This window comes from Saccopteryx leptura, chromosome 5 (assembly GCF_036850995.1).
Source record: "Saccopteryx leptura isolate mSacLep1 chromosome 5, mSacLep1_pri_phased_curated, whole genome shotgun sequence".
Lineage (NCBI taxonomy): Eukaryota > Metazoa > Chordata > Mammalia > Chiroptera > Emballonuridae > Saccopteryx > Saccopteryx leptura.
Window position 1 is genome coordinate 178,157,879 of NC_089507.1, and position 24,181 is coordinate 178,182,059.

General features: G+C 47.2%; 1 protein-coding gene across 2 annotated transcripts in view; it reads right to left on the bottom strand.

Moving 5' to 3' along the window:
* CFAP61 (cilia and flagella associated protein 61) overlaps positions 1-24,181 on the bottom strand; it is a 384,193-nt gene that overhangs the window by 183,951 nt on the left and 176,061 nt on the right. For both annotated transcript variants that reach the window (XM_066386991.1, XM_066386992.1), the window contains exon 18: positions 21,160-21,294. In XM_066386991.1, the coding sequence (XP_066243088.1) occupies positions 21,160-21,294 (135 nt within the window). The remainder of the gene's footprint in view (positions 1-21,159; positions 21,295-24,181) is intronic.

Here is a 24,181-nt window from a genome sequence, read left to right on the forward strand (position 1 = left end):
GGCAAGTGAAGGTGCAATAAATAATGGATTTTAAGCCATGCATGTACTACCAAATCAGTAAACATTATCACACAGGCATAATAGCATCTTAAGCAACAGTCACCACTTGAAAAATTAATACTGCTTTTGAGGGTTAAATGAAAACTATTTAGTCTGAGCTTTAATGATTTTTAATATGGTTCACTATAAAATAAAAAGTTTTTTTTCAATTTTTATTTTTTAATTGAATATAATATATATGCAAAGAGCTCTTTTATAATAATTTACTTTTGAGAAACAGCTGATCATTTATGGTCTTTTGTTTAAAAATATCAAAAATATAAATAGACATTTCTTGAAAAAAAATCATCATTAAAACCTTTCAATATTAGAAATGACAAAAGAAAGGTTCTTTAAGGATCAAATGATATTCTTCCCCTTAAATCTTTAATGGATTAGTCAGTAATGCTTGCAATTAAGTAATTTGTACCTTTGAATTAAGGGAATATAAAGTCAGAACCAACCAAATCCCTTGAACAATCTAGCCACATCTATCCCCATTACTTACTCCTTTAAAGTAGATTCCCTACAGAATGCACAGTAATTTTCTCCTATAAGTTTAGTCTATGGGTATTCATTGCTTTAAAAAACAAAACAAAACATGGAAGTAATTCAAAATACAGACAGTTTGGGGGATAGTTATTAGCTTTATGGAGTATTTATCAAAGAATACTGTTTTATTCAAAGAAAAAAAAAAGAGAAAAGTAGGTGTAAACTGTCATTTTCTTCCTGGACACAGACCAGTGAAGGCGGGAAGTCAGTGCTGCACTGTGACCAGCCTCCTCCCGCAGGTCAGCCCGCGGGTCAAGGTGGGGCCTGGACCATGTGCCGGGGACTCTGTCACAGGATGGACGCGGAGGAAGGACTCTTCACACAGCACAATCTCAACACCTAAAATGCTCACCTAGCAAGAGGAAATAGAGTAAGTTTAATATTTAGTGAATGCCACTGTTTTGTTTTGTTTTTTTTAATCCGTTTTAGGCCAAAGTCAAGAAATGACTGGGGCCTAACCAGGCAGTGGCGCAGTGGATAGAGCGTCGGACTGGCATGCAGAGGACCCAGGTTCGAAGCCCCGAGGTAACCGGCTTGAGTGCAGGCTCATCTGGTTTGAGCACAGCTTGCCAGCTTGGACCCAAGGTCGCTGGCTTGAGCAAGGGGTCACTCAGTCTGCTGTAGCTCCCCAGTCAAGGCACATATGAAAAAGCAATTAATGAACAACTAAGATGTCCCAACAAAGAATTGGTGCTTTGCATCTCTCTCCCTTCCTGTCTATCTGTCCCTATCTGTCCCTCTCTGTCTTAAAAAAAGAAAAAGAAAAGAAATGACTGTGTTTTGAGGTTTCTGGCTCAGGGACTGAGATTTAAGTCCTCGGTGAAGCTGTTCTGTAGTTTTACATCATGTCCTGCAGCAGCTGGAGTCCCCTTTCTCAACTGTACCCTGTCCTCGTGCCAGGCACGCATCTACAACAGGAAGCCACCGAGCACTCTGTGAGGCCTGTCCTCTGGGACAGGGGAAGATGCCTGCAGGACATGCCAGGAGGTCTGCCTGGGAGCCCTGCTCCTGGGCGCTGAATCAGTGCAAGGACGTCTTGCGATTTCAGTGCCTTCCCTCCAATACTGATTGTCGTCTAAATGGGTTCAAGGGGTTGCCCCTTCATGTACCAGCCTCCTTGGGCAAGGGGGGAGAACCTCTGTTGGGAGCACCTGTCCTTTGGAAGGCTTGGGTGGGGCTCACAGGAATAGAGACACTGTAATGTCCCTCCATGAACACCAAGTGATCCCTCCACTGTCCTGAACTGGGGGGGGGGGGGGGGGGTAGCATGGTGTGAGGAAGTTGCTCAAGTTCTGTTTGAGTGCCCACAAGTCTCCATCACACCAAGGAACTACTCCAATAACCACCTCTCCTGGGAGTTTGGGGCGTTAACCCAACTCCCTGGGTGGCTTGTACTATTATGAAACAACTTACTGTGTGAATCTGCACACTAGAATGGAAGCACCATGTACGGGAATTCTTCTAAAGCATTTTCTTTGGCCAATATCCTGTGAAAGGGTCACACACTTGCCCTGTCCTTCCATCTGTCGCTAATGAATCTAAATATTTTAGAGCTCTAGCTGTTCCATTATGTGTTCTGGAAACGACTATCAGGGGTAGAAAATCAAGAAATAACCCCAAGAAAGCTTGCTTATTTCTTTTGAAGTTGTGTCAGTTTCTATTCTTTATTAATCACTCTGCCCTGTATACTACATGTTGTGAGACAGAGAGAGAGACAGGCAGACTGAGAACGAACGAGGCAAAAGCGCCTCTCCAGAGGGTGTGATACAAGCCGCCAGCCTGAACGCAACTGTGAGATGAAAAACAGTGAACAATGAAGGGAGAGAAACAAAAGCAATTCAACAGATGCATGCCATTTTTACTCCTTAGTGTGGATCAGTTTTTCTTGTTAATTATATCACCTATTCTTTCCTTATATTGATAATTACATAATTACATGAAACAGATGGGTGACAGAATGCACCCAGATGGTAAGAATGTAAACAGGCCTACAAATTGCTTATTCTTGAGCATATTATAAGGAATTATTTAATAATACATAGATTTCTATACTCGACACATCTGTTAAGTAGAGCCTTCAAAATAGCAGCTACTTTGTCTTTTTTCTTAAACAGATACATTGCCTCCCCTAGGAATTCCTGGGAGGCCAGTTGCCACCTAGGTAAAATATTAAACATTTTCCCCAAACATTTAGATAGCTAAAATTCTAAACTTATCTGCATCCACTGGTCTCTTTTTTCTTCTTTATTAAAAATAGAAATTGCCACTTCAAGGGGAGCTACAATCACACACAGCTCTAGTTCTGCTTCGAGCAGGTTGCGCAAGGTTAAAAAAAGAGAGGGGGGTGTTTTAAGAACATAATTTGAAATGTTTTAATTGCAAATGATGTGCTTTTTGCAGGAAATTATTACTTTTTAATTGTAAAATAAGAGCCAGAACATCGATGCTGTGTCCGCTGGGCGTGTGCCCACGTGAAGCAGGCTGCTCGCCCAGGACAGGCTGCGTTTCTGACCGGCCGGGGAAGGCAGGAAGTCAGCTCCTCCCCCGCCCCCTACACACCTCTGCCCATCAGATCAGGCCTCTGCTTACATGACCCTTACCAAAGAGGTTTTCTTGACCCCCATCCTTCACTCTCCATCCTCTCCTGGGCTTTCTTCTTGCTGCCACCGAGCATGGAGCATCTTGTACGCCCGTCCGTTGGCGGACTTCCCACTGGAACGCAACAACTGGCGGCAGCAGTTTGTCCACTTGTTACCCCTGCAGTCCCGGAGCCAAGAATGGGGCCCAGCACATGATCAACATACAATACTGATAGAACCAATGACAGACATTCAGTCTCCAGCTCCCGTTTCCTAACCAGGAACAGGCCTGGACTCATGGCGGAGGCGGGATCCGGGGCTGGGGAGCCTGTCCACATGGGACAGGGTGACTCCAGGAAAGGCAGCCCTGAACCATGGTGTGCACTAGACAGAGAGCAGAGCACCTGGACAAACAGTGGTCAGGACAGAAACAGGCCCAGGGAGGGACAAATCCACTTGGCTTTTGGCAGAGCAATATGGATAGGGGAGGCGAGGTTGAGGAATAGAAAATTCCAGAATTGGGCTCTTGTCACCCACTGTGCTCTGGGAGTGACCTATGTGTCGCTGTATATGAAATGCAGAATTTGAGCACGTCTCCAAGGCCATTTTGGAATAGTGACTGTGTGTTCTCATGTGTGTGTGTGTGTGTGTGTGTGTGTGTGTGTGTGTTTGAGAGAGAGAGAGAGACAGAGAGAGAAGAAAGAGAGAAAGAGAAATAGAGAGGTTGACCAGAAGCATTTGAAAAGACTAAAGTTTGAAACCTAATTATGTGGTTTATCAATAAGACCAATGGGTTTCAACCTTTTTACACTTGCGAACTGGTGAAAATAGGAGAATTATTTTGGGACCGCTAAGGCAGAAATCATCTTGAGCATAATTAAATTCGACTAAGAACATTGGGTCTGTAATCTTTGTACAACATCAGGGCGGTTAACTCTTTCTCAGACTAGCAGGAAATTTCTGGTGGACTGGTCTGCAGATCGGTGCTTGAAAAACACTGAATAAGCTTGACCAGTGGTAACGCAGTAGATAGAACATTGACATGTGATGCTGAGGACCCAGGTTCAAAACCTTGAGGTCACCAGCTTGAGCACAGGCTTGCCAGCTTCAGTGCAGGGTCCCCAGCTTAAGCGTGGGATAATAGACAAGATTCCATGATCACTGGCTTGAACCTAAAGGTCGCTGGCTTGAAGCCCAAGGTTGCTGGCTTGAGCAAGGAGTCACTGGTCAGTTGAAGCTCCCTGGTCAAGGGATGTATGAGAAGCAATCAATGAACAACTAAAGTGCCACAACTACAAGTTGATGCTTCTCATCTCTCTCCCTTCCTGTCTATGTGTCTGTCTCTCCTTCTCACTTAAAAAAAAGAAAAGAAAAATGAAAAAGAAAAAAACTGGAAAAGACCATAGGTGGTTTTAGGGAATTGATGAGCTAATTTTTATAAAGACTATATCAGGCATCCCCAAACTATGGCCCGCGGGCCGCAAGCAGCTCTGAGGCCATTTATCCGGCCTCACCGCACTTCCGGAAGGGGCACCTCTTTCATTGGTGGTCAGTGAGGGGAGCACTGTATGTGGCAAGCCCTCCAATGGTCTGAGGGACAGTGAACTGGCCCCCTGTGTAAAAAGTTTGGGGACCCCTGCAACTATATAATAGTGCTTTTCACATGTAACACTTAACACATGTTTATGATTATTAATATTTCTCCTGACTTTGCTTTATTTGAGCATTATTTATTTGAAAAGAAATATAATGAGACTAACTGAATAGCAAGAATGCATTGTATAATGCATTTATATTTTATTTTGCAAAGGCAATATTCAGAAATTTTTGAAAGCTTCCAATGTTAGCACTCTAATATATTTGTTTGCATGTATTTCCTTCCTGCTTTCATCACATACATGCATATTTCTATGCAGTTGAAATAAATCCATAGTTAAATAACAACATCAAAAAAAGTAGTTGAGCCCTGGATGGTTGGCTCAGTGGTAGAGCATCGGCCTGGCATGCAGGAGTCCCGGGTTCGATTCCCGGCCGGGGCACACAGGAGAAGCGCCCATCTGCTTCTCCACCCTTCTCTGTCTCTCTCTTCCCCTCCCGTAGCCAAGGCTCCATTGGAGCAAAGTTGGCCCAGGCACTGAGGATGGCTCTGTGGCCTCTGCCTCAGGTGCTAGAGTGGCTCTGGTCACAACAGAGTGACGCCCTGGATGGGCAGAGCATCACCAACTGGTGGGCGTGCCGGGTGGATCCCGGTCGGGCGCATGTGGGAATCTGTCGACTACCTCCCGTTTCTGGCTTCGGAAAAAAAAAAAAAGCAGTTGATTACTCAGGACCTAGAGATTCTTTCGGAATTTGGGCTTGGTGTGCTGTACCCCCGTGTGCCCTGCAGAGGAATGGGTAGGGTGGGCCCTCTGGGAAAGAGGTCAGGGTCCTCGTGCTGTGTCTCTCTTCTCGCTCAAGGGACCCTGGATCTCAGTATGGCTGCCCTGATTGGGGTCAAGGGTTTTTGGGCCCCAGGCAGTATCTCCAGAGCAAGCAGCTCCCCCAGAGCCAAACACACTTGGAGAGGAAAGATGGTGGGAATATCCCCATGAGGAGGACAGGCAGGTGCCTCCACCTGAAAAGACAACAAGGATGCAGAGTCAAGGGCATGAGCCGGGAAGTAAGCACGGAGTCGAGCCCAACTGCCCACACCCCTTCAGCCACTGGCATTTGCTACTGCCTTTGGGGTGAATCCAATCACCCAGCTGCGTATCTGTCGGTGTGCCTGTCTCTAGTGGTGACATGCAGGGAGTAGTGAGCTGTTACAAGTCACATGGCCTAGGGGACCACTTGCCATAGTCCTACCAACACTGTGACCCAACATTCAGTGTGTGTGTGAGGAGCAAGGCTGTCTAGTAAACAAATTAAAATAGTTTTCAACTATACAAAATTCCACGGGACACAGTCTGACCATCTTACTAACTTGCTCACAAATTACAATTCAGTTTTCGAAATCATCAATTACTTCTGGTTTCACGGAGGCACCATGCTGAGCTGGTGACGGTAGGGTGGTTTTGGCCAGCAGGGCTTCCCGATGGTGACCAGAAAGTGTTGCCTGGGACTGGCTCCTGGAAGCACGCTCCTTTTGGTTAAACACACAAGCTACCATAAAACCTCGGCTGTAACAACTGCCATAGTGGTCATTTCAATGCACTGAATTATATTAAAGCAAACAAACCCTGGGACATGATTGAAGACTGCAAGAAGTAGCAGTGGTGGTATAGCATGTAATCTGTGTTTATTACCATGGGTTTCAACCACCTGAATTGCTCAAACCTGCCTGTACTGTAGTTGAGTCATGTTTGATATCTCAATAAGTAGCAATAAAAAACTTTTATGGCTCCCACGCTATTTCCATACCTTATTTATTCTTTTTTTTCTTTCTGTTTTTAAGTCATTCTTTTTATTTTCTTCTTGCTTATTAAGTTGGTTACTATGGAGATCATGACATCAGTGATGTTGATTAAGCTTAATGGTCTTAAGGCAACATACAGAGGAAAGGTTTTTATACTTCCTTAAAAAGGTTTGGCCCCAGAGAAACGTGGCACGAGGACTCGGGACCAGGAGCTGTCTCTAAAAGGAACCACACACGGGGTCGGGGCTAACCCCTGCCCCTGGGCCAAGCTGCCATGGGGGACAGAAGGCCACTCCTTCAGAGAGTGGCGCTTCAGTTTCCAAGGCTCACATTCAACCCTTTGCCTCTGAGAAACACAAATGCCATTTCCCTTCACATCTGATGAGCATGAAAACAAAAATAATAACTAAACTCATATAGCTTAATGAAAATTACTAAATTATGGAAGAGTTTTCATCCACCTAAGATCAATCTGAATGTAAACCCTGTACATCCTCAGGCTTTTATTCCTAGTTTTTTACGTCTTCCAAGAAAGCATATTCTACTTTTAAATTATTATTATTATTATTTTTTGTGATAGAGACAGAGAGAGGGACAGATAGGGACAGACAGACAGGAAGGGGGAGAGATGAGAAGCATCTATTCTTTGTTGCAGCACCTTAATTGTCCATTGATTGCTTTCTCATATGTGCCTTGACCAGGGGCTACAGCAGAGCGAGTGACCCCTTGCTCAAGCCAGCAACCTTGGGCTTAAGCTGGTGAGCCTTGCTCAAACTAGATGAGCCCACGCTCAAGTCGGCGACCTAGGGGTTTCAAACATGGGTCCTCAGCATCCCAGTCTAACTCTCTAACCACTGTGCTACCGCCTGGTCAGGCAAAAAAAAAAAAACTGATTGATTTTTAAGACACAGAGGAAGGAAGAGAGAGAGGGAGAAGCATTGATTTGTTGTCCCACTTAGTTGTGCACTCATTGGCTGCTCTCTGTCTGTGCCCTGACTGGGGAGGGAACTCACAACATTGGTGTATCAGGACAAGGTTCTAACAGACAGAGCTAACCAGCCAGGGCCAACTTTTTAAAATTAGAATTTATTAATATATATAATATCTAAAAATGTTCATAAAAAGACCTAAACATTAGACTCATAATAATATGTATTATTGATATAAATCCACTTCATAATGGAGAAGCCATGTTTTTGTCGTTCCTCCACGGCCAGAGGGAGGAGCCAGGCCACACAAGGGCCCTCTTGGGCTGCTGACTGTGTGTACTACTGTTATCATCACAGTGGGGGGGCACTTCATATTAACAGATGTGTTTCATTCCTGCCGGGTCCGTGGTGATTCTGGCCCCTCCTGACCTGCAGACAGCAGCCAGGGGTCACGCCTTTGGCAGGCATGCTACAAGAGAGCAAGCAAGTCACTTCCCTGCTCTTTCATTTCAAGACAGATAGCGAGGTTGCAAGGAAGTTTTGATTCTCAAAAAAACCTGATTTTAGAGTAACCAAAAGTCAGAGCTGATGCCGCAAATGACAGATTTCAGAACGTACGTTGAAAGCCAAGTCTAAAGTTCCAAGGCTGGAAGGAGGAAGAAGGTCAGAGAGCAACACAATACAGGCCTCTCCTTCTCTCTGGGTCAGGCTGTGAAAACAGAGGGACGGGCAGGTTCCCACAGGTGTTCTGGGGAACATGAGGTAGAGGGCACTGTGCCTCCCGGAGATGCCCCTGCCACCTGTCCCGAGGAGGGGGAGAGGAGGGCGGCACCAGGGCAAGAAAGAAGAGGAGTCAGGTCATGAGCACAGAGTACTGGGGGCGTAGGGGTGCCGGGGGCGGGGGGAAGAAGGAGCCTTCTGGAGAAGGAGCCGCCTGACCTAGAGGCCCTGGGCGGGGAAGAGGGAATGGCCTCCCTGCAGGCTCCAAGGGCTCACTGGGGACCCGGATGCCAAAGTCAGAGAAGGCTGAGGACACACCGGAGCTCTGAAACCCAATAGACACCAGTGAGCAAGGCCCTGCCCAAGCACTAGGCCCCCTGCCCCTCCTTCCCATGGCACTGCTCGAGAGCCTGAGAACTGTGATGTCTTCCCCACCCCAAAAATAAAGAGAGAAAATTCCTGAATGGACTCCACGTAAAGTTTAAATGGTTACATTTACCGGAATTGATGGAGATTACTTTTATTCCATTAGGCAGATGGAGGCACAAAGCAGAGATTCGGTTGAGTTAGAGCCAAATGGAAAATAAAGACTGCCACTTTGCACACCGCTTACCTGTCTTAAAAATCTATATCTGAAGCCCTGACCAGACAGCTTGGTTAGTTAGAGCATCCTTCTGAAGCACGGAGGTCGCTGGTTCTATCCCCAGTCAGGGCATATATAGGAACAAATCAATGTTCCAGTTGCTCTCTCACTCTCTCCCTTCCTCTCTTAACAATAAATAAATAAACATTTGGCCTGACCAGTGGTGGTGCAGTGAATAAAGCGTAGACCTGGAATGCTGAGGTCGCCACTTTGAAACCGTGGGCTTGGCCTGGTCAAGGCACATATGGGAGTTGATGCTTCCTGCTCTTCCTCCTTCTCTCTTTTTCTCTCCCCCTTTCTCCCTCTCTCTCTTCTCTCTAAAATAAATAAAAATATCTAGAAAAAAAATTTTAAGCCTAGATCTGACAGTAAAAAAAGGGGGCATGTGTTCCATGCTTGCTGATGGTTTACTCAAACAAAGCAACAAATTGCAAAGAGAAATCATTGTCCTGAAGTTGGGAACCACAAGTTTTCATTTTCAAATTCTAAAACTTGATGCTTTTTGACTAAATAGATATAGCTTTATCTTTGACCTAGAAAAACTATTTCTAGGAATTTACTGAAAGAAAATCATAAGTGTGCTCAAAAAAAATAAAAGTTGACTTTGTAGCATTGCATATAATGATAAAAACTTGGCTAAAATCCTTAATGACCAACATCAGGAAACTGGCTACAAAGAACAGAGGTGACTCTTGAGGCCCTGGGTCAAGTTGCTGCAGCCACAGTAGCTGTATGGCCTAGGCAAGCTGATGTCACAGAGGACACCTGAGGCATGCAGACAAGGGATGCTATGTTGCAAAGGACTTCCTTTGTGAAACTGTCAACACAGGGGGCCAGCCCTGGTTAAGTGACTTCTGAAGCTCTCGCTCACAATAAAGATATAAAAGGGTTAGAAGAATAGATAAGAGGATTTTTCTGAATATTTCCTCAAGAAGAACTGTGGCAAGCCACTCCACCCCTAACAAGAGAGGTGGGCACCGCCTGTTCACAGGAGTGTCCACAGTTCGTGGACAGTGGATGGGTGAGGGAGTCCGGACCACTGCCCTGGCTATTGACACACACAGGTGTGAGCTTTTTTTCTTTTCCTTTTTTTAATTAAAAAAATGGACTTTTTTGACAGAGTCAGAGACATACAGGTAGGGACAGACAGACAGGAAGGGAGAGACATGAGAAGCATCAATTCTTTATTGTGGCACCTTAGTTGTTCAATGATTGTTTTCTCATATGTGCCTTGACAATGGGGTGGGGGGAGGCTGCAGCAGAGCGAGTGACCCCTTGCTCAAGCCAGCAACCTTTGGACTCAAGCTAGCGAACACGGGGTCATGTCTATGATCCCACGCTCAAGCCAGTCACCCCATGCTCAAGCTGATGAGCCCATGTTCAAGCTGCATGAGCTAGTGCTCAAGCCAGTCAGTGACCTTGAGGTTTTGAACCTGGGTCCTCCACATCCCAGTCTGATGCTCTATCCACTGCGCCACCGCCTGGTCAGGCACAGGTGTGAGCTTTTATCATGGATTTTCCCATGGGCCACCTGGAGGGCAAAGACGGAGGAGGCATGCCTGCTTTCCTGGAGTGCACGTGAGAAGCCCCAGTGACAGGAACCTCTGCAGAGACTCCGAGTACACGCCAGGGGAAGAGGAATCAGCCAGCACAGGCCATCCTATGACAGCAGTGGTCAAGTACAGACTTGCCTGCTCCTTCAGCTAGACCCAATTTCAGAAGGAGTGGGAATATAGCTAAATAAGACACTAACAGACTTTTATTTTTAAAGCTAATTAATAATAAGCTAAGAAGATGCTATATTAGCGGGGAACATGGTGAGTCAGAAAGAGAGAGAGGCCTCCCAGCACTCTGTCCCCTCTGCAGGCTCCCCACCAGCAGCGGGCTTCCGCAGGCAGGGGGGGGACTCTAATCTTGGGGTAAAAATTGAGTTTTGATTATTATATAAAGGGTCCAATTTTGTGGAATTAAAAACACGTTTTGTGATTTGGAGTGACCCACACATCTTTACTTAAAATTAACCAGGGAAGTCACGGGACGTGCCCACTTTCCAGTTCGGTGAGGGAACCCAGCCATGGCGATCGTATTTACTGCTGAGGGAAGACAGAGGTCAAGGGGCTGCGTGATTATTCCCACAAGTCCTGCTGGCCTGACGTTCAGTTATATAACTAAACTTCTCCTAACCTCAGCCTCCCACCTCAACCCTTCCTTCCGTAAAATGGAGAGCATGCAAGTGAGCGCAGAACACAGAGCCGGCATAGAGCACTCACCAAGGGCCAGGGATTGCTGGCCCAAGGACAGCTGCAACTACTCAAACCACACTTTAGGATACTTAGAAATGTGCAAAAGTATTCATAATGTGCAATCGGCCCTCCGTATCCCTGGATTCTGAATATGAGGATTCAACCAATCTTGGACGGAGAATATTCAGAAAAATAGAAGTTGTACTGCTGCTGATGTGCACTGTGTAGTTACAATGGTCGCGTCTGTACTGGACGTGTAGAGACGTTTTCCCTGCCATCATTCCCTAAACAATAACGTATAACCACAACTCACAGCATTTACATTGAATAAGATATTATAAGTAATCTAGAGATGATTTAAAGCACACAGGTGGATGTGCTTAGGTTATACACAAATACTAATTATATACTAAAATATATAATTTTATTACAGAAGGGACTTGAGCAGAGTGGATTTTGGTATCCAGAGGGGCCCTGGAATGAGTCCCCCTCAGATCCCAAGGGACGACTATATTAAGTGAAAAAGAATGTTTCAAAACACTGTGTACACATGACCCCATATTTAATTGTGTATATATTTTTCCACAAAAACAGAATCTAAATGTAATACCACCAAAATATTAACTAGGCAATCTATACATAGAGGATTGCAGATTTTGTGGCTTTTTCTCTCTTGTTTCTTTCCTCAAATTCCTACCATAACTATGTCCTGCATTTATAATGACACCTTTTGTAATTAAGGGGGAAGATATAGCTTCTCTGGGCAGCGTCTCAGCTCTGATGGTTCCCTTTGTCATTTACATCCCCAGCTACTTTAAAATACACAAAGCGCAGCCTCCTGCCAGGAGGCCAAGCGGCCAGGTGCCAGGCCTCCGCTCCCTGAAGGGGTTTCTGAAGAAGCCACTTCGCTGCCAAGGCCATTCCTGTCCCAGGAGCCCAGGCCGATCCGGCCTCGCCCAGCTGTGTGGAGCATGGAAACAGGCAGCTGATATGTTCGGAGGCACCCCTGGACCTCTGTGGCACTCATTACCCAGGCCCTGCAGGGGACAGAAAGCATTTCCTCCCTCCTACTGGGTGGTGCAGGGGCCCGATCAGCATCCCAGAATGCCTCAGGATTTCTATCTGTTGGGAGCTGTGGCAGCTTTTTAAGAACACTAACACTCCTGAAGGTGGACTGACACGAGGACATGCTGGTGGCTCAGAACTCAGAACATCCTCCGTTCCACTCCCGTGGTTTAGATGGATGTGCAGGCCCATAAAAGGCTGATGCAGGAAAGGTAAGAGCAGGGGAGGTTTTAGTTCAGAACAACTGCTTCCGTAAGAACTAAAGCTTTTAGTATTGGTATACCGCCAAGAAGCTCTCTCAGAGTGGTGGGAAAGCGCCACTTCTGAAACGGCAAGAACAGTTATGTACACTGCCCCTCCATGGCCTTGAGTTGACCAGCACTTCGCTACTTACTAGCAGACATGCTGAGCTGATCTAAGGATGACAGAATGCAGATGGTGCAGACGCTCTGGAAATAGTCTGGTACTTCCACACATAATTAAACACAGAGTGACCATACAACCCAGCAGTTTTACTTCTACGTATATGCCCAAGAGAAATGAAAAGGTGGCTGTGAACGTTCATGCACAAGTTTCTTCACAGGTTTTTATGTGCATAAAAATTTATGTGGATATTTATTCTTATAAAAACCTGTGCATGAACGTTTACAGCAACACTATTCATAGTAGCCAAATAGTGGAGACTAGTCAAATGTCCACCAACCAATAAAATGTGGTCTATATACACAATAGAATAGTATTCACCAATAAAAAGAAGTCAAGTATTGATACATACCACACAACCGATTAACCTTGAAAACACACAAAGTAGAAGAAACCAGTCACAAAAATACCAAATATTGTATAATACCATTTAGATAAAATGTCTAGAATAGGCACATTTATAGAAACAGAAGTAAATTATTAGTTGCCTAGGGCTGGGACTGGGACTATAGAATGTGACTGCCAATGAGTTTGGTTTTGGGTGACAAAAATGTTCTCAAATTAGGTAGTGGTGATGGTTGCCCAAATCTGAATATACAAAAGAATAATATTAACAGATCATACTATTTAAATAGGTGAATTGTATGCTCCATGATTTACATGTCAGTAAACCTTCCACAGTGAGCGAGATGAGGGGGGGGGGCAGGAGGAAGGAGAGACATGATCCTACAATATCTTCTAGAAAAGGAGGAGAAGACGCAGGACTGATTTCTAACAATACTAAGATGTTAAGAAGTAACTTTTACCATTTCTTCTCTTAGCACAACCTAAAGATTTCATTCTGTTACTCTATTGCAACCCAATTTCTAAAGAATGCCAAGGCCTGTCAATCATTACCATTAGAGCACATCCTGTTCACCCCTCGCCTCCCAAGTAAACCTTCAGTCTCACATTCTGGGCAATTACTCGAGCACTTTATAGTAATTCCAGGAAGCTACACACAACATGGAACTAAATCTTGAGAGATTCATAGTGTAATCTACACATGAGATCATAATTTTCCTCCTCCTTTCTGAGCAGCTATCACTATAATTTAGGAAGGTTTATAACAATAAGCTGGTGCAACAAAGAGAGAAATGCAGACAGCCTGCATCAGCTGGTGTCCCCAGCACACCGGCCTGCACTGGATGTCTGCTCCTGCCCGGCCGAGCCCAGCCGGCAGCAGGCTGGCACCGCATCAAACCCAAGAGTGAAGGACTCAGCCAGGAGGAAAATCCAAACTGCTCTGGGGAAAGCCAATTATCTGTGGGTCACCTTCTGATTAAGTAGCTGATGCCAAAGATCTGGGAGATTCCAAAAGGTCTCTGTCAAGCCATCTTCTCTTTCTGTGGTTTGCTTTCCTTACAATAATTCATGATATAAGCGCTTTAATTTTGTCAGTAAGACAGTGTATATATAGCGGTTAAAGGTAGGCATTTTGGCATCCAACTGTCTGGGTTTGAGGCATGGTCACTAAATTAGCCTTTGGACAAGTCATTTACTTTCTCTCCTGCAAGCCTGTTTTCTTCGTGTACATTGAGAATGATAGTAGCAGTAATTTCTAAAGTACTCACATAAGGGTTACATGAGATAATTCATGGGAAAACTTTAGCAAGAGTTAAACATATATTATTAGTAATAGTTGTTATTTATTACTCTGCAATCTTTCTAGCAGAGAGGAATTATTATAAAAATGAGGAGAAACCACAGATGTATAAGTCATTCTGATGTGAACACATATACTGTATATAATACTAAACTAGACAGTATTCAAGAACCAGAAAGAAATGACCACGGAACTTGTCGTCTTTGGAGTAAAAACAAGAGATCATGGAGGAATTTATGTAAATCACTCTAAAAATGGCAGAGGAAAGGGTTCTCCATAAATAGGAGAAGACAATTCCCAAGGGCAGCGTGAATATGTCAGACGTGGCTGAGAAGTGAGTGGTTTGAAAATGTAAACTTGAGTCATGACGGGGATTTAAAGTGGGTTAATTTCATTTCAAGAAAATATCACCATGGCTACATGAATAATGACCAGTGTATCTATGATGCTGAAAAACAGCGTTTGTGTTGTAGAAACGTCTGCCGAGGAGATACGAAAAGGCTAATTTACACACATACACCCATGCATGCACACACATAAACATGCACCTGACCATAAGCGCAACCAAGGGAAGTCTAACTACAGAGAGTGAAAGTTTCCAAGTTTAAGGAAGAGGTTGGGAAACAATTAAGCTGGGGGAAATCTAGCAGGTGCTAGGAGAATAATGCAATTTCCCAAGGCAGCAGATGTACAAGTGAAACAGTATCCAGTCAGTCCATCAGATGGTAATTATAGCCGGACTGGGTAAGAACAGCCAAGATGAAAAGGGGCAATTCAAAGGGTAACTGAATGCCAGGGAGTGACATCTTCCTGAGAGATCACATACCAGAAAAACTCGGGCCAGCACTTAGCTTCGAGGAGGGGGAGGAGGGGTAGTAAATAAACCATCATTTTTCTTTGTGGAAAAGGATAAAGGGAAAATGAAGGCCTCAAAGCATTCATTAGTGGGGACGTAAAACAGACCGTCTCTAATAAACAATCATGAAAAATAACAACAGGCAATAATCACTCTAAAAGTATGATTCCTAAAATGATTCTGTCATCTGAAAGATGAGGGAATGATGTGGTCCCAAAATTTCTGAAAAATAAAAGAGAGAGGTATTCACGCTATAATTCCATGAACTCTAAAACCCAAAGAACTGGAGGGACAGAAGTGACTTCCGATAGAAGCATCTATGGACACGGAAGCCAGGGTAGGGGCAGTTTAAGTTCAAGGCATAGTTGTTGGTGTTAATATCACAAGAGTCATTTCAAATCCCAGGGCTGGAACGGGAACAGTGCCTCAGACCAAACTCATGTACTCCCAGGGGAGAACAGGTCCAACCCAGTGTGGCTCTTCCTCCCGATCCTGGTTTTTGCCCCCAAGGGCCAGAGCAGTGCTCACCCACCCCTGGTTGGACGCCCTGAGCAGTCCCGTGTCAATGCTGACACTGAAGTGTAAGCTCCCGGAGAGCAGGGACTGCGTCCCAGTCGTCTCTGAATCCCCGTAGCAGGGGCAGGAAGGAGAGAGAGCAAGTTCGCACACAGAACCACTCCCAAAGTAAGCTGGGGACAACTGGTTTCTGTCTTTGGTTAACATGGCCTTTCAAGTCATTCAGCCAGACGTTGACTGTTCCCCTGGATCATAGTTCTCACGCAAGTGGGCCATCTTAATTATTTAATAAAATTCCCACTGGAACACTTCTCAGAATATAAATGCGCCAGCTGAGAAAGTCCATTCAAGCTGAGAAATGGCTCCTCCAGGTTCGTTCCTCGTGGTTGTGGTCTTAGTTAGGAAAAAGTCCTCTCTCCTGTCCATGCATCTGTACTGGTTGACCGTGGAGATACTAAGATGAAATGTTCCCACCTCTGCAGTGTGTGATGAAATCATTCACATGTTTTTCCAGGTCTTTTCTTATGACGTGACATGGGGCAGGACGTCAGTTAACAGAAACAATAGGGAATATACTGTGGCAGGAACACCTGTCACCCAAACCAAGGCCTTGGAACGGGGAGGGAGTATATTTCCTTGCTGTGAGGTGATAAATTTCAATCACTGCTGGCTAGTGCCAGATTCAAATTGGCCCCCCACCAAGATAAAATGCTTTCTATCCCATTACTCCTGCCTAGAGTGATGTTTCCTGGAGGACTGGCCTCCAGGGTGAGAATGAGGGAACAAGGGGTCACTCTGAGGTGGTCAGACAGTATAAAAGGTACAAAAGATGAGTGCCCAGCCAGAGAAGCATGCGAACACGGCCAGGGAGCTAAGGGGCCACAAAGCACACTGTGCCCTGGGGGAGAGACTCTCCAACTTACAGAGAAATACACTGTAAACCAGAGTTCACTTGGCAATGACAACTGGTCAATCTCACTTAGTTCAATGGCTGCAAAGCTATTTGCTCTGCTAGAAGAAATCAGTGTACTTAGGACTGTATAGAAATTCCTTGTAAAAATTTCTGTTTGGCTCATTTTGTCTCAGATGATCTGCCTAAAACATTAAATCTACCTAAAAAGTTAAAAAGAAAACTTTAAAATAAGATAATGTTGTATTCTAACTTATGAACATCCAGGCCCCTCACATGTGTGTTATGTTCTCGATAATCCTCTGATCAAAGTTTCAAGATTTCTGTAATTTTTACTAAATCTAAATGCTTACTAAAACCTTCTCAAGAATGGGTACAAGTAGCAGTAAAAGTGCTTCTTAAAAAGTCAGAATTCGGCCCTGGCCGGTTGGCTCAGTGGTAGAGCGTCGGCCTGGCGTGCAGAAGTCCCAGGTTCGATTCCCGGCCAGGGCACACAGGAGAGGTGCCCATCTGCTTCTCCACCCCTCCCCCTCTCCTTCCTCTCTGTCTCTCTCTTCCCCTCCCGCAGCCGAGGCTCCATTGGAGCAAAGATGGCCCGGGCACTGGGGATGGCTCCTTGGCCTCTGCCCCAGGCGCTGGAGTGGCTCTGGTCACAACAGAGCGACGCCCCAGAGGGGCAGAGCATCGCCCCCTGGTGGGCAGAGCGTCGCCCCCTGGTGGGCGTGCCAGGTGGATCCTGGTCGGGTGCATGCAGGAGTCTGTCTGTCTCTCCCCGTTTCTAGCTTCAGAAAAATACAAAAAAAAAAAAAAAAACAAGTCAGAATTCACTAATACAATGAAAACACAGCATGGTGTACCAGGCACCAAGCCTCAGCTTGGCCTGTCCGATAAGTGGCTGTCCGTCTGGACCAGGGCTGCAAGCAATGTGCCTGGAGCTCTGTCCTGAGGTCAGCTGGGCTCTGGGGCACAGACTCTGACATGACCACAGAAAAGCTTATCGCATGTGAGCAATGATTTCCATTCACACCGCCATGGGAAGTACTGCTAGGATTGTTCTAAATGGAACAAAATTTTTCACTGGCTGTCTCCCCACCCGAAGCTCTGGTTCGCCTCAAAGTCTCAGACTCTGGAGGCTCGGGAGTGGGGTAGGAGGAGGGGCTCCTGGTGTTCAGAAAAAGTGCTCTTGATATTCCTGCACCAGTTCTGCACTCTCACCTCCGTCCCCAGCCCTGCCGCTCACGCCACCGGAGGACAGGCTGAAGACACTGGAGCCATGGGCTGCCACTGACGTGCAAAGGCTTCTCCTGGCCCAGTCACATGCTCCACCCACACCTGAAGTGTCTCAGCAGCAGCTGCAAAACGGCGGCACCTCTCATCCTTACCCTGATGGGACACAGAGCCACAGCCTAGTACTTCGTACCCACAGCCCCTTCTTGACTCAATATAAGCTGTGTTTCAGTGACAGATACCGAGCGGTCACCCTCCCTGACCCCAAAGCTCTCTTTACACCAAACATGTGGGTCTCAGCTCTCATTCCAAAGAAGTCACTTCCCAGGATCTCCACACACAAACAGGTCACCTGACAACCTGTGACAGGCTTGGAGGACCTTATCTCTAGAGTGCACACAGTGAGCTTCGGTGCTGTGGCCTTGCAACCTGAGAGCTCGTCTGGAGGTTCCAGCGGGGGAGAGCAGCTGCCCATGCAGCCCTGACCAGAGAACGGTCCTCTCCTCTATGGGGCAAGGTCGTCCTCTTTGACCTAGTGCACGGCTTCGGGAGGGACGCACATGGAGCCAGGAGGGAGGAAGGCGATGCCCACCTGGCCAGCCAGATCAGCCGAATCCACCCTGGTGGTCAATGGGGTGACAGAGGTTGCAGCCCGACGGCCCACACATCCTGCCCTGCTACCTGAGAATACACCTTTGATCCTGGATGAAATTATATATATAATTTCTGGAGCTTGCTTCAAAATGATAAGTGGGTGGGGTGTAAAAACTCCAAAATTTGCCAAGAGTTGAAAATTGTTAAGCTGAATGTCACGTCTATGGGGGTTTCAGTGCTATTCAACATGTGGTCTGAGACAGGTGCCCATCGGCAAACTGTCACTGGTCTGTGAAGATGTAAGACGACGCCGAGAGAAGCACTTGGAGGCTTTTAGAGCAACTGCGCAGAGTGATTCTAGGTCTGTTAAATCGAAGAATAAAATAATTAGGCTTGAATTTTGTCCGTTTTTTAAATCTCACTGTCGAAGGAATTCGCTTCTCACAAAACTATCAGTCTCCGACGGACTGTCCACTGAAAGGGAGTCCCCGGATGGGCGCAGGTGGAGGGAGCGCCTGCTCTGTGCAGCCCCCTCTACTGCTGTGCAGGCTGTGCACTCCCCAGGGGGACACCCGGGGGGGGGGGCGCAGGTGGAGGGAGCGCCTGCTCTGTGCAGCCCCCTCTACTGCTGTGCAGGCTGTGCACTCCCCAGGGGCACAGCCGGGGGGGAGGGGGGCACAGGTGGAGGGAGCGCCTGCTCTGTGCAGCCCCCTCTACTGCTGTGCAGGCTGTGCACTCCCCAGGGGCACAGCCGGGGGGAGGGGGGCACAGGTGGAGGGAGCGCCTGCTCTGTGCAGCCCCCTCTACTGCTGTGCAGGCTGTGCACTCCCCAGGGGGACAGCCGGGGGGGGGGGGCACAGGTGGAGGGAGCGCCTGCTCTGTGCAGCCCCCTCTACTGCTGTGCAGGCTGTGCACTCCCCAGGGGGACAGCGGGGGGGGGGGGCACAGGTGGAGGGAGCGCCTGCTCTGTGCAGCCCCCTCTACTGCTGTGCAGGCTGTGCACTCCCCAGGGGGTTAGCTGGGGGGGGGGCACAGGTGGAGGGAGCGCCTGCTCTGTGCAGCCCCCTCTACTGCTGTGCAGGCTGTGCACTCCCCAGGGGGACAGCCGGGGAGGGGGCACAGGTGGAGGGAGCGCCTGCTCTGTGCAGCCCCCTCTACTGCTGTGCACTCCCCAGGGGGACAGCGGGGGGGGGGGGGGCACAGGTGGAGGGAGCGCCTGCTCTGTGCAGCCCCCTCTACTGCTGTGCAGGCTGTGCACTCCCCAGGGGGACAGCGGGGGGGGGGGGCGTAGGTGGAGGGAGCGCCTGCTCTGTGTAGCCCCCTCTACTGCTGTGCAGGCTGTGCACTCCCCAGGGGGTTAGCTGGGGGGGGGCACAGGTGGAGGGAGCGCCTGCTCTGTGCAGCCCCCTCTACTGCTGTGCAGGCTGTGCACTCCCCAGGGGGTTAGCTGGGGGGGGGGCACAGGTGGAGGGAGCGCCTGTTCTGTGCAGCCCCCTCTACTGCTGTGCAGGCTGTGCACTCCCCAGGGGGACAGCGGGGGGGGGCACAGGTGGAGGGAGCGCCTGCTCTGTGCAGCCCCCTCTACTGCTGTGCAGGCTGTGCACTCCCCAGGGGGACAGCGGGGGGGGGGCACAGGTGGAGGGAGCGCCTGCTCTGTGCAGCCCCCTCTACTGCTGTGCAGGCTGTGCACTCCCCAGGGGGTTAGCTAGGGGGGGCACAGGTGGAGGGAGCGCCTGCTCTGTGCAGCCCCCTCTACTGCTGTGCAGGCTGTGCACTCCCCAGGGGCACAGCCGGGGGGGGGGCACTGATATTTGTTGTTACTCTTTGCTTAAGGATAAATTTAGAACTGTCCGATAATAAATATTCACTTATTTTTTATTTTACAAATATATATCTCAACGTCGGACTGAAAGCAGCCTCAGCTACGGTGGGCGAGCAGCTGCCCCGGGCGGGTCTCGGTGGAGGCCCCCCCTCGGACACGGTGCGTCAAGCAGGGGCAGGAAAAGGAGGCACTCCCACTAGCTCTGATGAGCAACTTCTTGGCTGAACGTTCAGGTGTTTAAACTTCCCACTCTCCTTTCTTCTCTCTCACATGGATAACTGTCAGCCCACCGAGGGAGTTTTTTGGGTTTTTTTTTTTTTTGTAACTTATTTAAATGGAAGTGTATTATTCAAACACTACAAGCCTCCATATGTCAATGTGACAAAATCTTGTACATGGCTGTGTGTAGATACAAAGGCACCTTCCATTTAAAGTGAAATTGGGTTTATTTGTCTCTTTTCCTGTTCTGGTAGTAAGAGTGTTCTGGGGCCGTTCATTTTAAGGTCAAACCTCTGAGCCACCGCAGAGCAGCTAACATGTTCCTGGTAGTCATCCCGACTCCCAGCAGAGGAGTCAGCAGACCTAGCTTTGGGCTCGGACTCAAACATCTCAAATACAGCCAGCTCAAGTTTCTCCGTTAGCTTCGTCCAAATTGTGAATGACCTCTTTTGCCTTGAAAGCAAAACATGATGGAAAGGGGGAATCTGCTTTTGAGCTAGGGGAAAGAAACAGGTAGGTATGCTGGGAGCTTGACTCCAGGCCACTCGTCCTGGTCCCCAGGGGTTCTGTCACCAGAGGGATCCTGGTGAGGCTTGCTCTGAAATAACCACCTGAGGGACAGGCACGCAGGGCGCCTCTGCAGGGCGCGCTGTAAGGGCACAGGCGCCAGCCCCCTGTAATTAAGAAGCAGCATGCTCCTGAGAAGACAGTGCTGCCACCCCATCTGCCACACCCGCCCGAGCTGGCACCGCGCCTCCTGCCTGCTGCTGCCCGGCTACCCACCACATCCTTGGAGACCGCCTTTGATGGAGCGTTGATGCCAAGCTTTTCCAGAGGATAGACAATCTGTCGTCGTGGCCGCACGGGAACCAAGTAATGAAGGGCGGATGTCAGCGAGTGGGCGTAGCAGCTCTGGAACTGTAAGACAGCGATGTCTGTGTCAGGAGGAAATGTCAGCGCGCAACGCCTGTGTGGGGCTGCACAGACACAGTCTGCACTTGGCCAGGCCAGGAGGGGAGAGAGCGGCAAATAAACAAACATACTCTTCAGCAGAGGAATGAATTGTAGATAATGCCTGACACTAATGAAGATAATTACGAGAGTAATTACATTACTCTCTCTGTGGGAATGACAGATAAACAAGTGGTTGGTTTGTGGGATTTTTCAGTACAAGTATTTTCCCCAAGAGGACATTCTTCTCCACAGTGAACATGAATCAGCCTGATTTGACCCCATTAAGCTGTGTTATCTGCATCCTGTTAACCTTTGCATGTTTGGCACAAGCTGCTTTTAGGAGGCACACAGATAAAAAATGTCATCTGAGGGCTCCTGAGCACAGATGGGAAGCCCTCCTGCTTGTGAAAGCGTGGCCACATCCACTGATGTTGCTGATGGAATAAGTGTTCTGAAATAAAATGATGAAACGGGAAAGTGGGAGGAGGTGGGGGAATGTGATCATATTATTTTGGCTTAAATGAATACCAAATTATGACTTGAATTTATGCTTACAGACCTGAACTGTGATAAAGCACGTTTTAGGAGAATGCTTTAAATATTAATTTTACTCTATTTTTAAACTTGGCCGAGCAAAAGGAACATGGTCATCTTTATTTCTTTCACATTTATGAATTCTTGGGGATTTTGGTCAAGTGACCCTTAACAGTTAAACTGTGAAACCAACATTTTTAAAGATCTATTTATTTATTTTTATTTTTTATTTATTTATTTATTTTGTATTTTTCTGAAGCTGGAAATGAGGAGAGACAGTCAGACAGACTCCCGCATGCGCCCGACCGGGATCCACCCGGCACGCCCACCAGGGGCGACGCTCTGCCCACCAGGGGGCGATGCTCTGCCCCTCCGGGGGTCCGCTCTGCTGCGACCAGAGCCTCTCTAGCGCCTGGGGCAGAGGCCAAGGAGCCATCCCCAGTGCCCGGGCCATCTTTGCTCCAATGGAGCCTTGGCTGCGGGAGGGGAAGAGAGAGACAGAGAGGAAGGAGGGGGTGGGAGTGGAGAAGCAAATGGGTGCTTCTCCTATGTACCCTGGCCGGGAATCGAACCCGGGTCCCCCGCACACCAGGCCGACGCTCTACCGCTGAGCCAACCGGCCAGGGCTAAAGATCTATTTATTATTTAAGCTGGAAAGCAAAGAAAGCGAAAGTGAACTACAGATATAGTTTAATAAATAAGATGGTTTACATGTGGTTTATTTGCTATTTTAAAAATAGCCTCCAGAAAAAAAAATAGCCTCCAGGCATTTCTGAGAGCTTCTAAAGGGGTTTCCAAAATCTTACATCTTTGTACTGCTTCTTACATTTGTTTACATGTGTACGTGTGAACCACCTGGCAGTGCAACCTGAGGACTCTGTTCCCAGTTGTGTTTATACAGCCAGTATGAGGCAGTATGAGTAGTTTTCAACTGCTGGTCCATACACTGGTGCCAGTCCACTGGAAATTTAGTGCCAGTCCACAAATTCTCATATATCAGGGTAGTAAACTCTTTCATGGACCAGCAGTTGAAAAGCACTGAGACCGCCTGACCAGGCAGTGGCAAAGTGAATAAAGCATTGACCTGGGATGCTGAGGACCCAGGTTCAAAACCCCAAGGTTGCCAGCTTGAGCACCAACCGGCTTACCAGCTTGAGCATGGGATCATTGACATGATCCCATGGTCGCTGGCTTGAGCAAGGGGTCACTGGTTTTGCTGGAGCCTCCCAGTCAAGGAACATATGAGAAAGCAATCAGTGAACAACTAAGGTGCCGCAACTGTGAGTTGGTGCTTCTCATCTCTCTCTCTCTCTGTCCCTCTCTTGAACTAAAACAAACATAAAAACACTGAAACAGTGCACAGCGTATTACCATGGAGATAAATGTATAAGCATTCAATGAAATGCATAAAATACTATTTTTTTATGGGTACAGTTTGGAACATGCATGCAGCATCATGAGTAAAAACTAAGAATTTAATATCACAACCAGGTCATCAAATTGGCAACTGGTCAAATGCAAAGTAAAAAAAGATATTGTGTGGGCCTGACCTGGGGTGGCATTGACCTGGAACACTGAGGTTGCTGGTTTAAAACTCTGGACTTGCCTGGTCAAGGCACATACAGGAAGCAACTATTGTGAGTTGATGCTTCCAGCTTCTCTCCCTGCTTTCTCTTTCTCCTCCTCCTCTCTTTCTAAAAATCAATAAATAAAAAAAATCTAAAGGAAAAGTTATTGGGCAGGACCAGGATTTTCCAGCAGAATTGTCACCTTTTCATCTTATTAAGTTCAAATCTACAGGTAATAGCAAATGTTGGAGAGGCTGTGGAGAAAAAAGAACCCTCATACACTGTTGGTGGGAATGTAAAGTAGTACAACCATTATGGAAGAAAGTATGGTGGTTCCTCAAAAAACTGAAAATAGAATTACCTTATGACCCAGCAATCCCTCTATTGGATATATACCCCCAAAACTCAGAAACATTGATACTTGAAGACACATGCAGCCCCATGTTCATTGCAGCATTGTTCATAGTGGCCAGGACATGGAAACAACCAAAAAGCCCATCAATAGATGACTGGATAAAGAAGATGTGGCACATATACACTATGGAATACTACTCAGCCATAAGAAATGATGACATCGGAACATTTACAGCAAAATGGTGGGATCTTGATAACATTATACGAAGTGAAATAAGTAAATCAGAAAAAACCAGGAACTACATTATTCCATACGTAGGTGGGACATAAAAGTGAAACTAAGAGACATTGATAAGAGTGTGGTGGTTATGGGGGGAGGGGGGAGAGGGAGAGGA